The sequence below is a fragment of the Leucopleurus acutus genome (assembly GCF_964270905.1).
Source record: "Leucopleurus acutus genome assembly, chromosome: X".
Taxonomy (NCBI): domain Eukaryota; kingdom Metazoa; phylum Chordata; class Mammalia; order Artiodactyla; family Delphinidae; genus Leucopleurus; species Leucopleurus acutus.
This window is the reverse complement of record NC_139148.1, coordinates 43594194-43608221: the sequence shown is the minus strand read 5'-3', so window position 1 is coordinate 43608221 and position 14028 is coordinate 43594194. Positions and strand designations below refer to the sequence as shown.

General features: G+C 36.8%; 1 protein-coding gene across 1 annotated transcript in view; it reads left to right on the top strand.

Moving 5' to 3' along the window:
- The window catches only part of DGKK (diacylglycerol kinase kappa), a gene marked incomplete at both ends in the record, with an annotated part of 166838 nt that overhangs the window by 53361 nt on the left and 99449 nt on the right, over positions 1-14028 (top strand). Inside the window, one exon of the mRNA XM_082864971.1 lies at positions 284-388. Coding sequence (XP_082721097.1) covers positions 284-388 — 105 coding nt within the window. The remainder of the gene's footprint in view (positions 1-283; positions 389-14028) is intronic.

Here is a 14028-nt window from a genome sequence, read left to right as displayed (position 1 = left end):
GGTTGTAAGGAAGATTGAAATAAACAATATACATAAAGTACAATAGAACAATGCCCAGTACGTAGTAAGTGCCATTAAAATGTTGTTTATTATTATTACCATTATTATTAGTTGAGGTGGTTATCTAAGGAACTGTGAGTGGCTCTGGGAGCTTCTGTCTTATATTTAAGAAATGGCTTGGGATGTGCTTAGTAGATCTGTCTAGTTTCTTGGAGAGTTCAAAGGCTTTGTTTGGGGGCAAAGTTTTGGAGTGGGAACCAGCTAATAATGTGTTTTTGTGTAGGTGATCACACCACAACGAAAAGTTACACTGGCTGCACCCAACCGGAAAGATATGGAAGAATGGATTAACGTCATAAAAACCGTGCAACAGGGAGAAATTCGTAAGGTAAGGGAAATAATAGAGAATCTACACAACTCTCACGGGTAAACACTTAATTGATTGCATTAGCTAAGCTACCTTTCCAACAGGGAACTAATAAGATGGAAGCAGATACAATCTGGTCAGGAATTGTGGGTGGATATCATTAGGAAACCTGTTTATAAATAGGAGTAATTCACTTAGACTCAAACCTTGGTAAGTATGTGGTTTAGATACCTCTGTACACATCCACTTGATATGTAGATGTCACTGTATGCTCAATGTATGAGGCACTCAAGATGTATGTGAGCAGCTAACTTAGATGTTCTTCTGTTAGCTTAGCTGCAATCAGCAGTCTTCACTTGGGTCTGCTGAGTGACTACAGTAACAGCTAAGGAAATTGAGGCTCAAAAAAGAGAAGGAACCAGACCAAGATGAAATAATTACTCAGTAGCAAAGCCAAGATTTGGACCCAGGCTGTGTGACTCCAAAGCCTATGTCCTTAACCATTATGCCATTCTGCCTCTCTGTGTACCATCTACAACAAAGGAAATGTAGAGGGAAAAGCAAGGAGCAGTCCTCCCCAAAGAATGGCAGGCTTCCTTTTCTCCTTAGCAATACAGGTTATGTAAGTTTCAAGAGGGGAGGGATTTTGTCATTTATTTACTTAGCACAGTGTCTGCCACATAGTAGAGGCTCAATAAATATTTTTTGAATGAATAAATGAATCTGAAGGTAATCTTGGAGCCAGGATTTAGAAAGAGAATGATACATGGTTCATCCTAAAGCAAAGTTCTGCTGTGAAGGTCTTAGAGATAAAGGGGAAGATGAATCCACCCTTAAAAAGAACCTGATGTCTTAAGTAACTAGCAAAGGGTAGAGGATTTTTATAAACATTTGGGGTGGAGCAGTGTAAAATAATGGGTAATAATGGGTTTTATATATAAAAACAATGCCATGGAGAAAAAACATCTGTCCTCACTCCCCTAGGACTTCTCAGGCTTTTGACCACTTACTTTCATAACTATTCATTCTACTACTCATGGCTATGAGTATATGACAAGTTGACTGAACTAGGGACTAGGTACGTCTCCACATATCATTGAGACCTCTCCTGGTCCCACATTGTAAATGCTTAATTGAGAGCTTCTTTGCTTAGAATCTGATGATAGTCTTTACATGACTTAGCACTCAGCATTTCACTCCTTTGTTATTTTCTTCTTCTTTTCCTAATGGAGAAGCACATCCTGTCCCTCCTGCCCACCCCCAATACAGTCACTATGACTCAGCATTAAAGGTAGCCACAGAAAGTTATGATTTCCACACTCCTCTCCTATTCTCACCCCTGTAGACCAATCTCTTTCATTTCCTTGGCTTATCTCTACCCACACTGGAGGACTTCTCAATTTCAATTTGTCATAAAAGGTCACATAGAAGATCTTGAATTTTAATTATCAGTCCAGGAATGCAAGAACTTCTAGAGAAAGCCATCAGAGCATTGATGTGCCATTCCTGACTCAACTGAATTAAACACCTTCTTGTTGACTACCCAGCACAAACTAGAAAGGAAAAAAATCTGCCTGTTAACTCTCTTGAAAGAGTTGTGAATTTCAGTTTATAATCACAACCTCTGTGGAGCTGCTCCAGGGACCTAGATCTATTAAGGAACACTTTTAGCCAATAGTAAAATATCTCACTACCTGCATCTTAGCAATTTGTCCTGCTTGAGGCTTGAAGAGTCAAATATGCTTTCTCTCATATGCACCTTATCAGCTGTCAATGCCTGACACGGGGTGAAAAAAGGTTAATCATGGACTTAGTGGACTACTAAAGTCACTACGAAGTAATGGGGTAACCTATCTAAAACCAGTCAGTACACATTAAGAAGTGAACCCCTACTAGGTGCCCAGTTCTGTTCCATAGAGAGTTGAAAAGAAGGTGTAGCCTTGGTTCCTGATCTCAATGAGCTTTTTAGATAGTTGGGGAGATAAGATACACACCAAAGAAACAGTTAAATGAAAATATTCGAGACAAATAAGTTTTCAAAGATGTTACAAGGCAGATGCTTGATTGCCAGATGAATGAAACAGACAGTATAGTGATATGGAAGTTCAGGGGAGGAAGAGATTAATATGGTCTGGAGTCCCCTAGGAAGAGTTAATAGAGGAGAGATTTGAGACTGACCTTGAAAGATGAATAGGATTTTATTGGTGGTAGGGGATTAGGGGCAGGAGGAAGTCCTGAGCAGGGGACTTGGTATAAGGAAAAGCTAAGTAACAAAACAGAACCTTTTTGGAATAGAGTAAAATGGGGACTCCATTTGACCAGAAGAGTTTGGGAAAGTTTAAATATGTCTGAAGAGGTAGATGGGGCCTGATTGTGGAGGATTATCAATGCCAGAATAAAGAGTGGAGAAGAACTTCATTAATCTGTATATGTCTATATATTTACCTTTACCTGTGAGATTTATACTTTCATGTTGCTGTTTAGCATGTTTTTTTTAATTTCAATTTGAAGAACTCCCTTGAGCATTTCTTGTAAGGTAGGTCTAGTGGTGACAAATTCCCTCAGTTTCTGTTTGTCTGGGAAAGACTTTATCTGTCCTTCATTTTAAAGGATAATTTTGCCAGGTATAGTATTCTCAGATGTAAGTTTTTTTCTTTCAATACTTGGATTACATCATCTCACTCTTTCCTGACCTGCAAGGTTTCTGTTGAGAAAACTGCTTATAGTCTTATGGGGGTTCCCTTACATGTGATGAGCTAATTTTCTCTTGATGCTTTCAGAATTCTCTCTTTGTCCTTGACTTTTGACAATCTGATTATATTGTGTCTCAGTGTAGTCTTCTTTGGGTTGATATTGTTTGGAAATTTTTGAGCTTCATGAATCTGGATGTCCATTTCCCTCTCAAGATTTGGAAAGTTTTTAACCATTATTTCTTTAAATAGCTTTCTGCCCCTTTCTTTCTCGCTCTTCTCCTTCTGGGTCTCCCATAATGTATATATAGGTTTGCTTTCTTTCACACTTTTTCATTCTTCTTTTTCTTCTCTAACTAGATAATTTCAAATGACCTGTTTTCAGATTCTTTCTTCTGCTTGATCAAGTCTGCTGTTGAAACTCCCTTTTGCATTTTTTCATTTCATTCACTGTATTCTGCAGCTCCAGAATTTCTGTTTGGTTCTTTTTTATGATTTCTGTCTTATTGTTGAACCTCTCATTTTTTCAGGTATTGCTTTCCTGGTTTCATTGAGTTGTCCATCTATGTTCTCTTATAGCTCACTGAACTTCCTTAAAACAATTATTTTGAATTCACTTCCAGGAAATTCATAGATCTCTATTTCTTTTAGATCAGTTATTGGAAAATTATTGTTATTCTTTGGTGATGTCATGTTTCCTTGATTTTTTTGTGTGTTTCTGGTAGCCTTGTGTTGATGTCTGCACATTTGAGGGAGCAATTGCCTTTTCAGGACTTTATGAACTGTCTTCAGGGGTAAAGACTTTTACCTATAGGTGGGTGTGGGAGTGTCAACTGGTTTGGATATGGTGACTCCAGCTCCAGGGTGTGCAGCAGTGGTTCTGGCTTCAGGGAGGGCACAGAGGCATAGTCCTTATAGAGCTCCATCAGCTGAGGTCAGTGTCAGCAAAAACTGCAGAGGACCTCAGTGACAAAGGTTGTGAGTTTACATAGTGATGGTAAGGGCTATTGTGTTCCTTGCTGGTGAAGACTGCTTGGTCCTCCTGTTCTCCTTTTCCTCCACAGGAGGAAGTCATTGCCAAGGGGATCCCTCTTGTTGCTGGGTCCAGCACACAGTTACACATGTGATAGCAATGATGCCAGGATCAGGGGCACAGACACATTTGTGGAGGCAATAGTGTTGGTGTCTGGGGAGTGGGCACCTGCAAAGTGGCCATGGTACCAGGGTTGGAGCTCAGGAGCATCTAGAACAACTTTGGTACCTGGGGCTGGTGGGCAGGTGTGTTCACCATGATGGTAGCCTTAGTATGTGAGGCATGGGTGTGTGCTGAACAGCCATGGAACTGGGGTCCAGGGTGTGTACATGCTTTCAGACGGGAGGACTGTGACTCTGGCAGGGGGAGCAGGATGCAGTGGTGTCAGCTTTGATTGGAGGGATGCATCAGCACTTTCCCAGTGAGGGTGCAGTGGTGGCAGCTTCTCTGGGAGGGGATGCTGCAGTACCTCTTTCTGGGGAGTGGTCGCAGCAGTTTGGGTTCCAGGCAGCTACATTACCTGGATTCAATGGCAATGAAGAATTCAGGGCACCACCGTGTTGAAAGATGCTTGTGTCCACAGCAATGATGTAGGCTACTGAAGTCCTCCTGCTCTTCTTTCCACTTGTTGGGAGAGGCCAGGCCAAGGGGGTTCCTCTTGGCCCCAAGCTCTGTCAGACTGAGGGATGGGGCAATGAAGTTAAACTGCTTACTACACTTTTCTATGTGACCATTCTGTCTCTGTGCTCCATGAGTTTCTGCAGCTTTTTTTGTTGTATTCTGGAGCTCTTTCAACTCCAGAATATTCTAGATGGCATGTAGTTGTTTATTTGTTGTTTTTGTGGGGGAGGGGAAGAGCATTGGGAGCTTCTAGTCCATCATCTTGCTGATGTCACTATGAAAAATTAATTTTCTATACAACATGCTCAGAAGCAATTATGTACATAGTTTGCTTTAAATATTTCCAGTGACAGGGAGCTTTCTACCTCAAGAGACAGCTGATGACATTCTCAAAGCTCACACTGAATGTTAGAAAGTTCTTCTAGTAGGCCAAAGATTTGGGAAAATCTTTCTAAAATTTAGAGCTTTAGGAATATTGAATGGACTCTTTTGCAAGAAACTTAGTCCTCCACCTTTGGAAGCATTCAAATAAAGGCTACATGACTTGATCTAAAGATGCTTTAGAATCTAGAATCTGGAGTCTAGATGACATTTTTTAGCTGACCTGTGTGGCTTGTAGGATCTTAGTTCCCCAACCAGGGATCAAACCCTGGCCCTCAGCACTGAAAGCATGGAATCCTAACCACTTGACCACCAGGGAAGTCCCTAGATGACTTTAAGGTTCATTCCTGTTCTCATAGGCAATGGTTCCATTAGAATTCATCAGAAGGAGCTAACCTTTTAATCTAGTCTTCTAAGCAGCTCATTATTTCCAATTTTCTCCTTTTTATTCTTTCTTTAAGTCTCCCAGGCTCAAACCTTTCATCAGTCTGAAGTGTTTCATTAATGATAATGGTGCATGAATTACTTTTAACCCTAATATAAAAGTTAGTAGATAAAAATTTGTTAGCAGATACACAATATAAAAAGATCAAACTCTGACCAAAAGAACATAAAGTATAAGTGCTGGGGGGGAGTAAAAGTATTTTGGTATGCTATTAAATTTAAGTTTTAACAACTTAAAATAGAAAGATATAACTACAAGATATTTTATGCAAACCTCGAGCTAACCACACACACACATACACACACAAAATAACACCTATAATAAACAAAAGACATAGAGAAGGAAACCAAAGCAGATCACTATAAAAAAATCATCAAATAACAAAGGAAGACAGCAAGAGAGGAAGAGAGGGTCAAAAGAACTGCAAGAAATCAATTATCAAAATGGTAATAGTAAACCCTCACTTATCAATAATTATCTTAAATGTAAATGAATTAAACTCATCATTCAAAGAGCACAGAGTGGCTGAATTGATTTTAAAAAACAAGATCAGAAATACTCTGTCTACAAAAGACTCACTTTAGAATAAAGACACCATAGCCTGAAAGTGAAGAGATGGAAAAAGATACTGCATGCAAATGGTAACCAAAAGAAACAGGGGTGGCTATACTTATATCAGGCAAAATAGACTTTAAATCTAAAACTGTCTCTAGAAACAAAAGACATTATATAATGATAGAAGGGTCAATTCAACTGGAAAATATAACAATTATAAACATATATGCACCCAATATCAGAGTACCTAAATATATAAAGCAAACAATGACAGATTTGAAGGCAGGAATTGACAGCAATACAATAATAGTAGGGAGCTTCAATACTCCACTTATAATGTGTGGGCCATGCAGACAGAAAATCAATAAACAAACAGCTGACTTGAATAACAATATTGACCTAACTGACATAGACAGAAATTTCTGCCCAACAGCAGCAGAAGACACATTCTTCTCAAGGGCACATAGGACATCCTCCAGAAAGATAACATTTTAGGTCACAAAACAAGTCATAACAAATTTAAGATAATGGAAATAATTCTAAGTATCTCATCTGACCATGACAGAAAATGAAATAGAAATCAATAACAGCAGGGAAATAGAAAAATTCACAAATACATGGAAACTAAATAATACACTCTTGAACAACCATTAGATCAAAGAGGAAATCCATAGGGAATTTTAAAAGTATCTTGAGAAAAACAAAAATGAAAACACAACATAATAAAAATAGGGATGTAACAAAAGCAGTTATAAGATGGAAGTTTATAGCAGTAAACACCTCCATTAAAAAAGAAGGATCTTAAATAAACAACATAACTTTACACATTGATGAACAGGAAAAACAACAAAATAAGCCCAGAGTTAGCAGAACAAAGGAAATAATAAAGATCAGAGCAGAACTAAATCAATTAGGGAAAAAATTATAACAAGTCAACAAAACTAGAGGTAATTATTTAAAAGATAAACAAAATTGACAAACTCTTAGATAAAAAAAAGGAGAGAAGATTCAAATAAAATCAGAAATAAAAGAGAAGACATTACAAAAGATTCTTCAGAAATAAAAAGGATCATAAAGACCTATTATAAACAAACTAGATAACCTAGCAATGGATAAATTCCTAGAAACATACAAACTACTAAAAATTAAATCAGAAAGAAACGGAAAGCCTGAACATACCAATAATAAATAGGGAGATTGAATCAGAAATCAAAAATCTCACAACAAAAAAAAGCCCAGGACCTGATGGCTTCATGTGTGAATTCTACCAAACATTCAAAGAAGAATTAATACTAATCCTTCTTAAACTCTTCCAAGAAATAGAAAAGGGAATACTTCCAAACTCATTTTATAAGGCCAGCATCACCTGTTACCAAAACTAAAGAAAGTTACTAAAGAAAAGAAAGATACATGTCAGTATTCCTGATGAACATAGATGCAAAAATTCTTTTTTTTTTTCTTTTTAATGATACCTCTTTCATTTCTTCACAGTGGGGGCCCATCTACTAAGCATTATACAGACATTACACCAATCACTTATACTTCTGTTTCATAGATATCAACATGTTCTATTCTCTATTACAATGAAAGTCTGACATAATAGTACCCAATGGGATAAAAAAGGTCTTAGGGGAAGTATACACAAAATAAACATTATCATAATGGTACTTTTTGATATATAATTTATAAATAAAAAGTTAGAAAATGTTGAAACCTACAGAAACAAAACAAAAGAAATTTAAAAGCTGTTAATTTTTTTAAATTTTCTAGTACAATTTATATGCATATAAATATGCACAAATAAATTGCTATGACACTGTATAATCGACTTTACACTATATTTTTGTTTCATTTGATGTTTTCCAATATTTAAAGCTTATGAGATTGTGATTTTTAATGAATTTCTTGTTTTCCATTAGTTAGATCAACTATAATTTATTTGGCCATCAGCCTTTGATTGAAATTTAGCATGTTTAAAATAATTTTGTTAACATATTTATATAACTGCATTACAATGGTGTGTTAGTTTCTGCTTTATAGCAAAGTGAATCAGCTATACATATACATATATCCTCCCATATCTCCTCCTCCTTGCATATCCCTCCCACCCTCCCTATCCCACCCCTCTAGGTGGTCACAAAACACTGAGCTGATCTCCCTGTGCTATGTGGCCACTTCCCACTAGCTATCTGTTTTACATTTGGTAGTATATGTAAGTCCATGCCACTCTCTCACTTTGTTCCAGCTTACAATTCCCCCTCCACAGGTCTTCAACTCCATTCTCTACATCTGCGTCTCTATTCCTACCAGCCCCTAGGTTCTTGATAACCTTTTTATTTTTTTTAATTCCATATATATATGTTAGCATAAGGTATTTGTTTTTCTCTTTCTGACTTACTTCACTCTGTGTGACAGTCTCTAGGTACATCCACCACACTACAAAGAACTCAATTTCATTTTTTAAGGCTGATTAATATTCCATTGTATATATGTGCCACATCTCCTTTATCCAATCTGTTGATGGACCATTAGGTTGCTTCCATGTCCTGGCTATTGTAAATAGAGCTGCAATGAACATTGTGGTACATAACTCTTTTTGAATTATGGTTTTCTCAGGGTATATATACCCAGTAGTGGGATTGCTGGGTCGTATGGTAGTTCTACTTTTAGTTTTTTAAGGAACCTCCATACTCTTCTCCACAGTGACTGTCTCAATTTACATTCTCATCAACAATGCAAGAGGGTACCCTTTTCTCCATACCCTCTCCAGCATTCATTGTAGATTTTTTTGATGATGGCCATTCTGACTGGTGTGAGGTGATACTTCATTGTAGTTTCGATTTTCATTTCTCTAATGATTAGTGATGTTGAGCATCTTTTCATGTGTTTGCTGGCAATCTGTATATCTTCTTTGCAGAAATGTCTATTTAGGCCTTCTACCAATTTTTGGATTGGATTGTTTGCTTTTTTGATATTGACCTGCATGAGATACTTGTAAATTTTGGAGATTACTCCCTTGTCAATTGATTCATTGACAAATATTTTCTCCCATTCTGAGGCTTGTCTTTTTTACAGTTTCCATTGCTGTGCAAAAGCGTTTAAGTTTCATTGGGTCTTTCCATTTAGGTCTTTAATCATTTTGAGTTTATTTTTGTGTATGGGGGTAGGGAATGTTCTAATTTCATTCTTTTCCATGTAGCTGTCCAGTTTTCCCAGCACCACTTATTGAAAAGGCTGTCTTTTCTCCACTGTACATTCATGCCTCCTTTATCAAAGATAAGGTGACCATATGTGCGTGGGTTTATATCTGGGCTTTCTATCCTGTTACATTGTTCTATATTTCTGTTTCTGTGCCAACACCATACAGTCTTGATTACTGTACCTTTGTAGTATAGTCTGAAGTCAGGGAGCCTAATTCCTCCAGCTCCGTTTTTCTTTCTCAAGATTGCTTTGAAGACACAGACTGGCTGAATGGATACAAAAACAAGACCCATATATATGCTGTCTACAAGAGACCCACTTCAGACCTAGAGACACATACAGATTGAAAGTGAGGGGATGGAAAAAGATATTCCATGCAAATGCAAACCAAAAGAAAGCTGGAGTAGCAATTCTCATATCAGACAAAATAGACTTTAAAATATGACTATTATAATAGACAAACAAGGACACTACATAATGATCAAGGGATCGATCCAAGAAGATTTAACAATTGAAAATATTTATGCACCCAACAAAGGAGCACCTCAATACATAAGGCAAATACTAACAGCCATAAAAAGGGAAATCGACAGTAACACATTCATAGTAGGGGACTTTAACACCCCACTTTCACCAATGGACAGATCATCCAAAATGAAAATAAATAAGGAAACACAAGCCCTAAATGATACATTAAACAAGATGGACTTAATTGATATTTATATGACAATCCATCCAAAAACAACAAAATACAATTTTTCCTCAAGTGTTCATGGAACATTCTCCAGGATAGATCATATCTTGGGTCACAAATCAAGCCTTGGTAAATTTAAGAAAACTGAATTTGTATCAAGTATCTTTTCCTACCACAACACTATGAGACTAGATATCATTTACAGGAAAAGGTCTGTAAAAAATAAAAACACAAGGAGGCTAAACAATACACTACTTAATAACGAAGTGATCACTGAAGAAATCAAAGAGGAAATAAAAAAATACCTAGAAACAAATCACAATGGAGACACAACAACCCAAAACCTATAGGGTGCAGCAAAAGCAGTTCTAAGAGGGAAGTTTACAGCAATACAATCCTACCTTAAGAAACAGGAAACATCTCGAATAAACAACCTAACCTTGCACCTAAAGCAATTAGAGAAAGAACAAAAAATCCCCAAACTTAGCAGAAGGAAAGAAATCATGAAGATCAGTGCAGAAATAAATGAAAAAGAAATGAAGGAAATGATAGCAAAGATCAATAAAACTAAAAGCTGGTTCTTTGAGAACATAAACAAAATTGATAAACCATTAGCCAGACTCATCAAGAAAAAAAGGGAGAAGACTCAAATCAATAGAATTAGAAATGAAAAAGGAGAAGTAACAACTGACACTGCAGAAATACAAAAGATCATGAGAGATTACTACAAGCAACTCTATGCCAATAAAATGGACAACCTGAAAGAAATGGACAATTTCTTACAAATACACAACCTGCCAAGACTGAATCAGGAAGAAACAGAAAATATGAAGAGACCAATCACAAGCAGTGAAATTGAAACTGTGATTAAAAATCTTCCAACAAACAAAAGCCCAGGACCAAATGGCTTCACAGGCGAATTCTATCAAACATCTAGAGACGAGATAACAACTATCCTTCTCAAACTCTTCCAAAATATAGCAGAGGGAAGAACACTCCCAAACTCATTCTATGAGACTACCATCACCCTGATACCAAAACAAGACAAGGATATCAGAAAGAAAGAAAACTACAGGCCAGTATCACTGATGAATATAGATGCAAAAATCCTCAACAAAATATGAGCAAACAGAATCCAACAGCACACTAAAAGGATGATACATCATGATCCAGTTGGGTTTATCCCACGAATGGAAGGATTCTTCAACATAGGCAAATTAATCAATGTGATACAAGATATTAACAAATTGAGGGAGAAAAACCATATGGTCGTCTCAATAGATGCAGAGAAAGCTTTCCACAAAATTCAATCACCCATTTATGATAAAAAAAAAAACCCTGCAGAAAATAGACATAGAAGGAACTTTCCTCAACATAATAAAGGCCATATATGACAAACCCACAGCCAACATCATCCTCAATGGTGAGAAACTGAAAGCATTTCCACTAAGAACAGGAACAAGACAAGGTTGCCCACTCTAACCACTCTTATTCAACATAGTTTTGGAAGTATTAGCCACAAAAAAGGAAAGGAAATAAAAGGAATCCAATCTGGAAAAGAAGTAAAGCTGTCACTGTTTGCAGATGACATGATACTATACATAGAGAATCCTAAAGATGCTACCAGAAAACTACTAGAGCTAATCAATGAATTTCATAAAGTAGCAGGATACAAAATAAGTGCACAGAAATCTCTGGAATTCCTATACACTAATGATGAAAACTCTGAAATTAAAATCAAGAAAACACTCCCATTTACCACTGCAACAAAAAGAATAAAATATCTAGGAAAAAACCTACCTAAGGAGACAAAAGACCTGTATGCAGAAAATTATAAGATACTGATGAAAGAAATTAAAGATGATACAGATAGATGGAGAGATATATCATGTTCTTGGATTGGAAGAATCAACGTTGTGAAAATGACTCTACTACCCAAAGCAATCTACAGATTCAGTGCAATCCCTATCAAACTACCACTGGCATTTTTCACAGAACTAGAACAAAAAATTTCACAATGTGAAAAAAGACCCCGAATTGCTAAAACAATCTTGAGAACAAAAAACAGAGCTGGAGGAATCAAGCTCCCTGACTTCAGACTATACTACAAAGCTACAGTAATCAAGACAGTATGGTTCTGGCACAAAAACAGAAATATAGATCAATGGAAAAGGATAGAAAGCCAAGAGATAAACCCACGCACATATGGTCAACTTATCTTTGATAAAAGAAGCACTAATATACAGTGGAGAGCGGACAGCCTCTTCAATAAGTGGTGCTGGGAACACTGGACAGGTTCATGTAAAAGTATGAGATTAGAACACTCCCTAACACCATACACAGAAATAGGCTCAAAATGGATTAAAGACCTAAATGTAAGGCCAGAAACTAACTCTTAGTGGAAAACATAGGCAGAACACTCTATGACATAAATCACAGCAAGATCCTTTTGGACCCACCTCCTAGAGAAATGGAAATAAAAACAAAAATAAACAAATGGGACCTAATGAAACTTAAAAGCTTTTGCACAGCAATGGAAACCATAAACAATACCAAAAGACAACCCTCAGAATGGGAGAAAATATTTGCAATAAAGCAACTGACAAAGCATTAATCTCCAATATTTACAAGCAGCTCCTGCAGCTCAATAACAAAAAATCAAACAACCAAATCAAAAAATGGGCAGAAGACCAAATAGACATTTCTCCTAAGAAGATATACAGACTGCCAACAAATGCATGAAAGAATGCTCAACATCATTAATCATTAGAGAAATGCAAATCAAAACTACAATGAGGTATCACCTCATACCATTTAGAATGGCCATCATCAAAAAAGCTAGAAACAATAAATTCTGGAGAGGATGTGGAGAAAAGGGAACCGTCTTACACTGCTGGTGGGAATGTGAGTTGGTTCAGCCACTATGGAGGACAGTATGGAGGTTCCTTAAGAAACTACATATAGAACTACCACATGACCCAGCAATCCCACTACTGGGCATATACCCTGAGAAAACCATAATTCTAAAAGAGTCATATACCAAAATGTTCATTGCAGCTCTATTTACAATCGCCCAGAGATGGAAACAACCTAAGTGTCCATCATGGAATGAATGGATAAAGAAGATGTGGCACATATATACAATGGAATATTACTCAGCCATAAAAAGAAACGAAACTGATTTATTTGTAGTGAGGTGAATGGACCTAGAGTCTGTCATACAGAGTGAATTATGTCAGAAAGAGAAAGGCAAATTCCATATGCTAACACATATATATAGAATCTAAGAAAAAAAATGTCATGAAGAACGTAGGGGTAAGACAGGAATAAAGACACAGACCTACTAGAGAATAGACTTGAGGATATGGGGAGGGAGAAGGGTAAGCTGTGACAAAGCGAGAGTGTGGCCTGGACATATATTCAGTACCAAACATAAAATAGATAGCTAGTGGGAAGAAACCACATAGCACAGGGAGATCAGCTCGGTGCTTTGTGACCACCTAGAGGGGTGGGATAGGGAGGGTGGGAGGGAGGGAGACGCAAGAGGGAAGAGATATGGGAACATATGTATATGTATAACTGATTCACTTTGTTATAAAGCAGAAACTAACAGACCATTGTAAAGCAATTATACTCCAATAAAGATATTTTAAAAAAAGATTGCTTTGACTATTACGTGTTTTTTGTGTTTCCCAACAAACTGTGAAATTTTTTGTTCTAGTTCTGTGATAAATGCCAGTGGTAGTTTGATAGGGATTTCCTTGTATCTGTAGATTGTTTTGGGTAGTAGAGTCATTTTCACAATGTTGATTCTTCCAATCCAAGAAAATGGTATATCACTACATCTATTTGTATCATCTTTAATTTCTTTCATCAGTGTCTTATAATTTTCTGCATATAATTCTTTTCTCACCTTAGGTAGGTTTATTCCTAGATATTTTATTCTTTTTGTTGCAATGGTAAATGGGAGTGTTTTCTTAATTTCAGTTTCAGATTTTTCATCATTAGTGTATAAGAATGCAAGAGATTTCTGTGCATTAA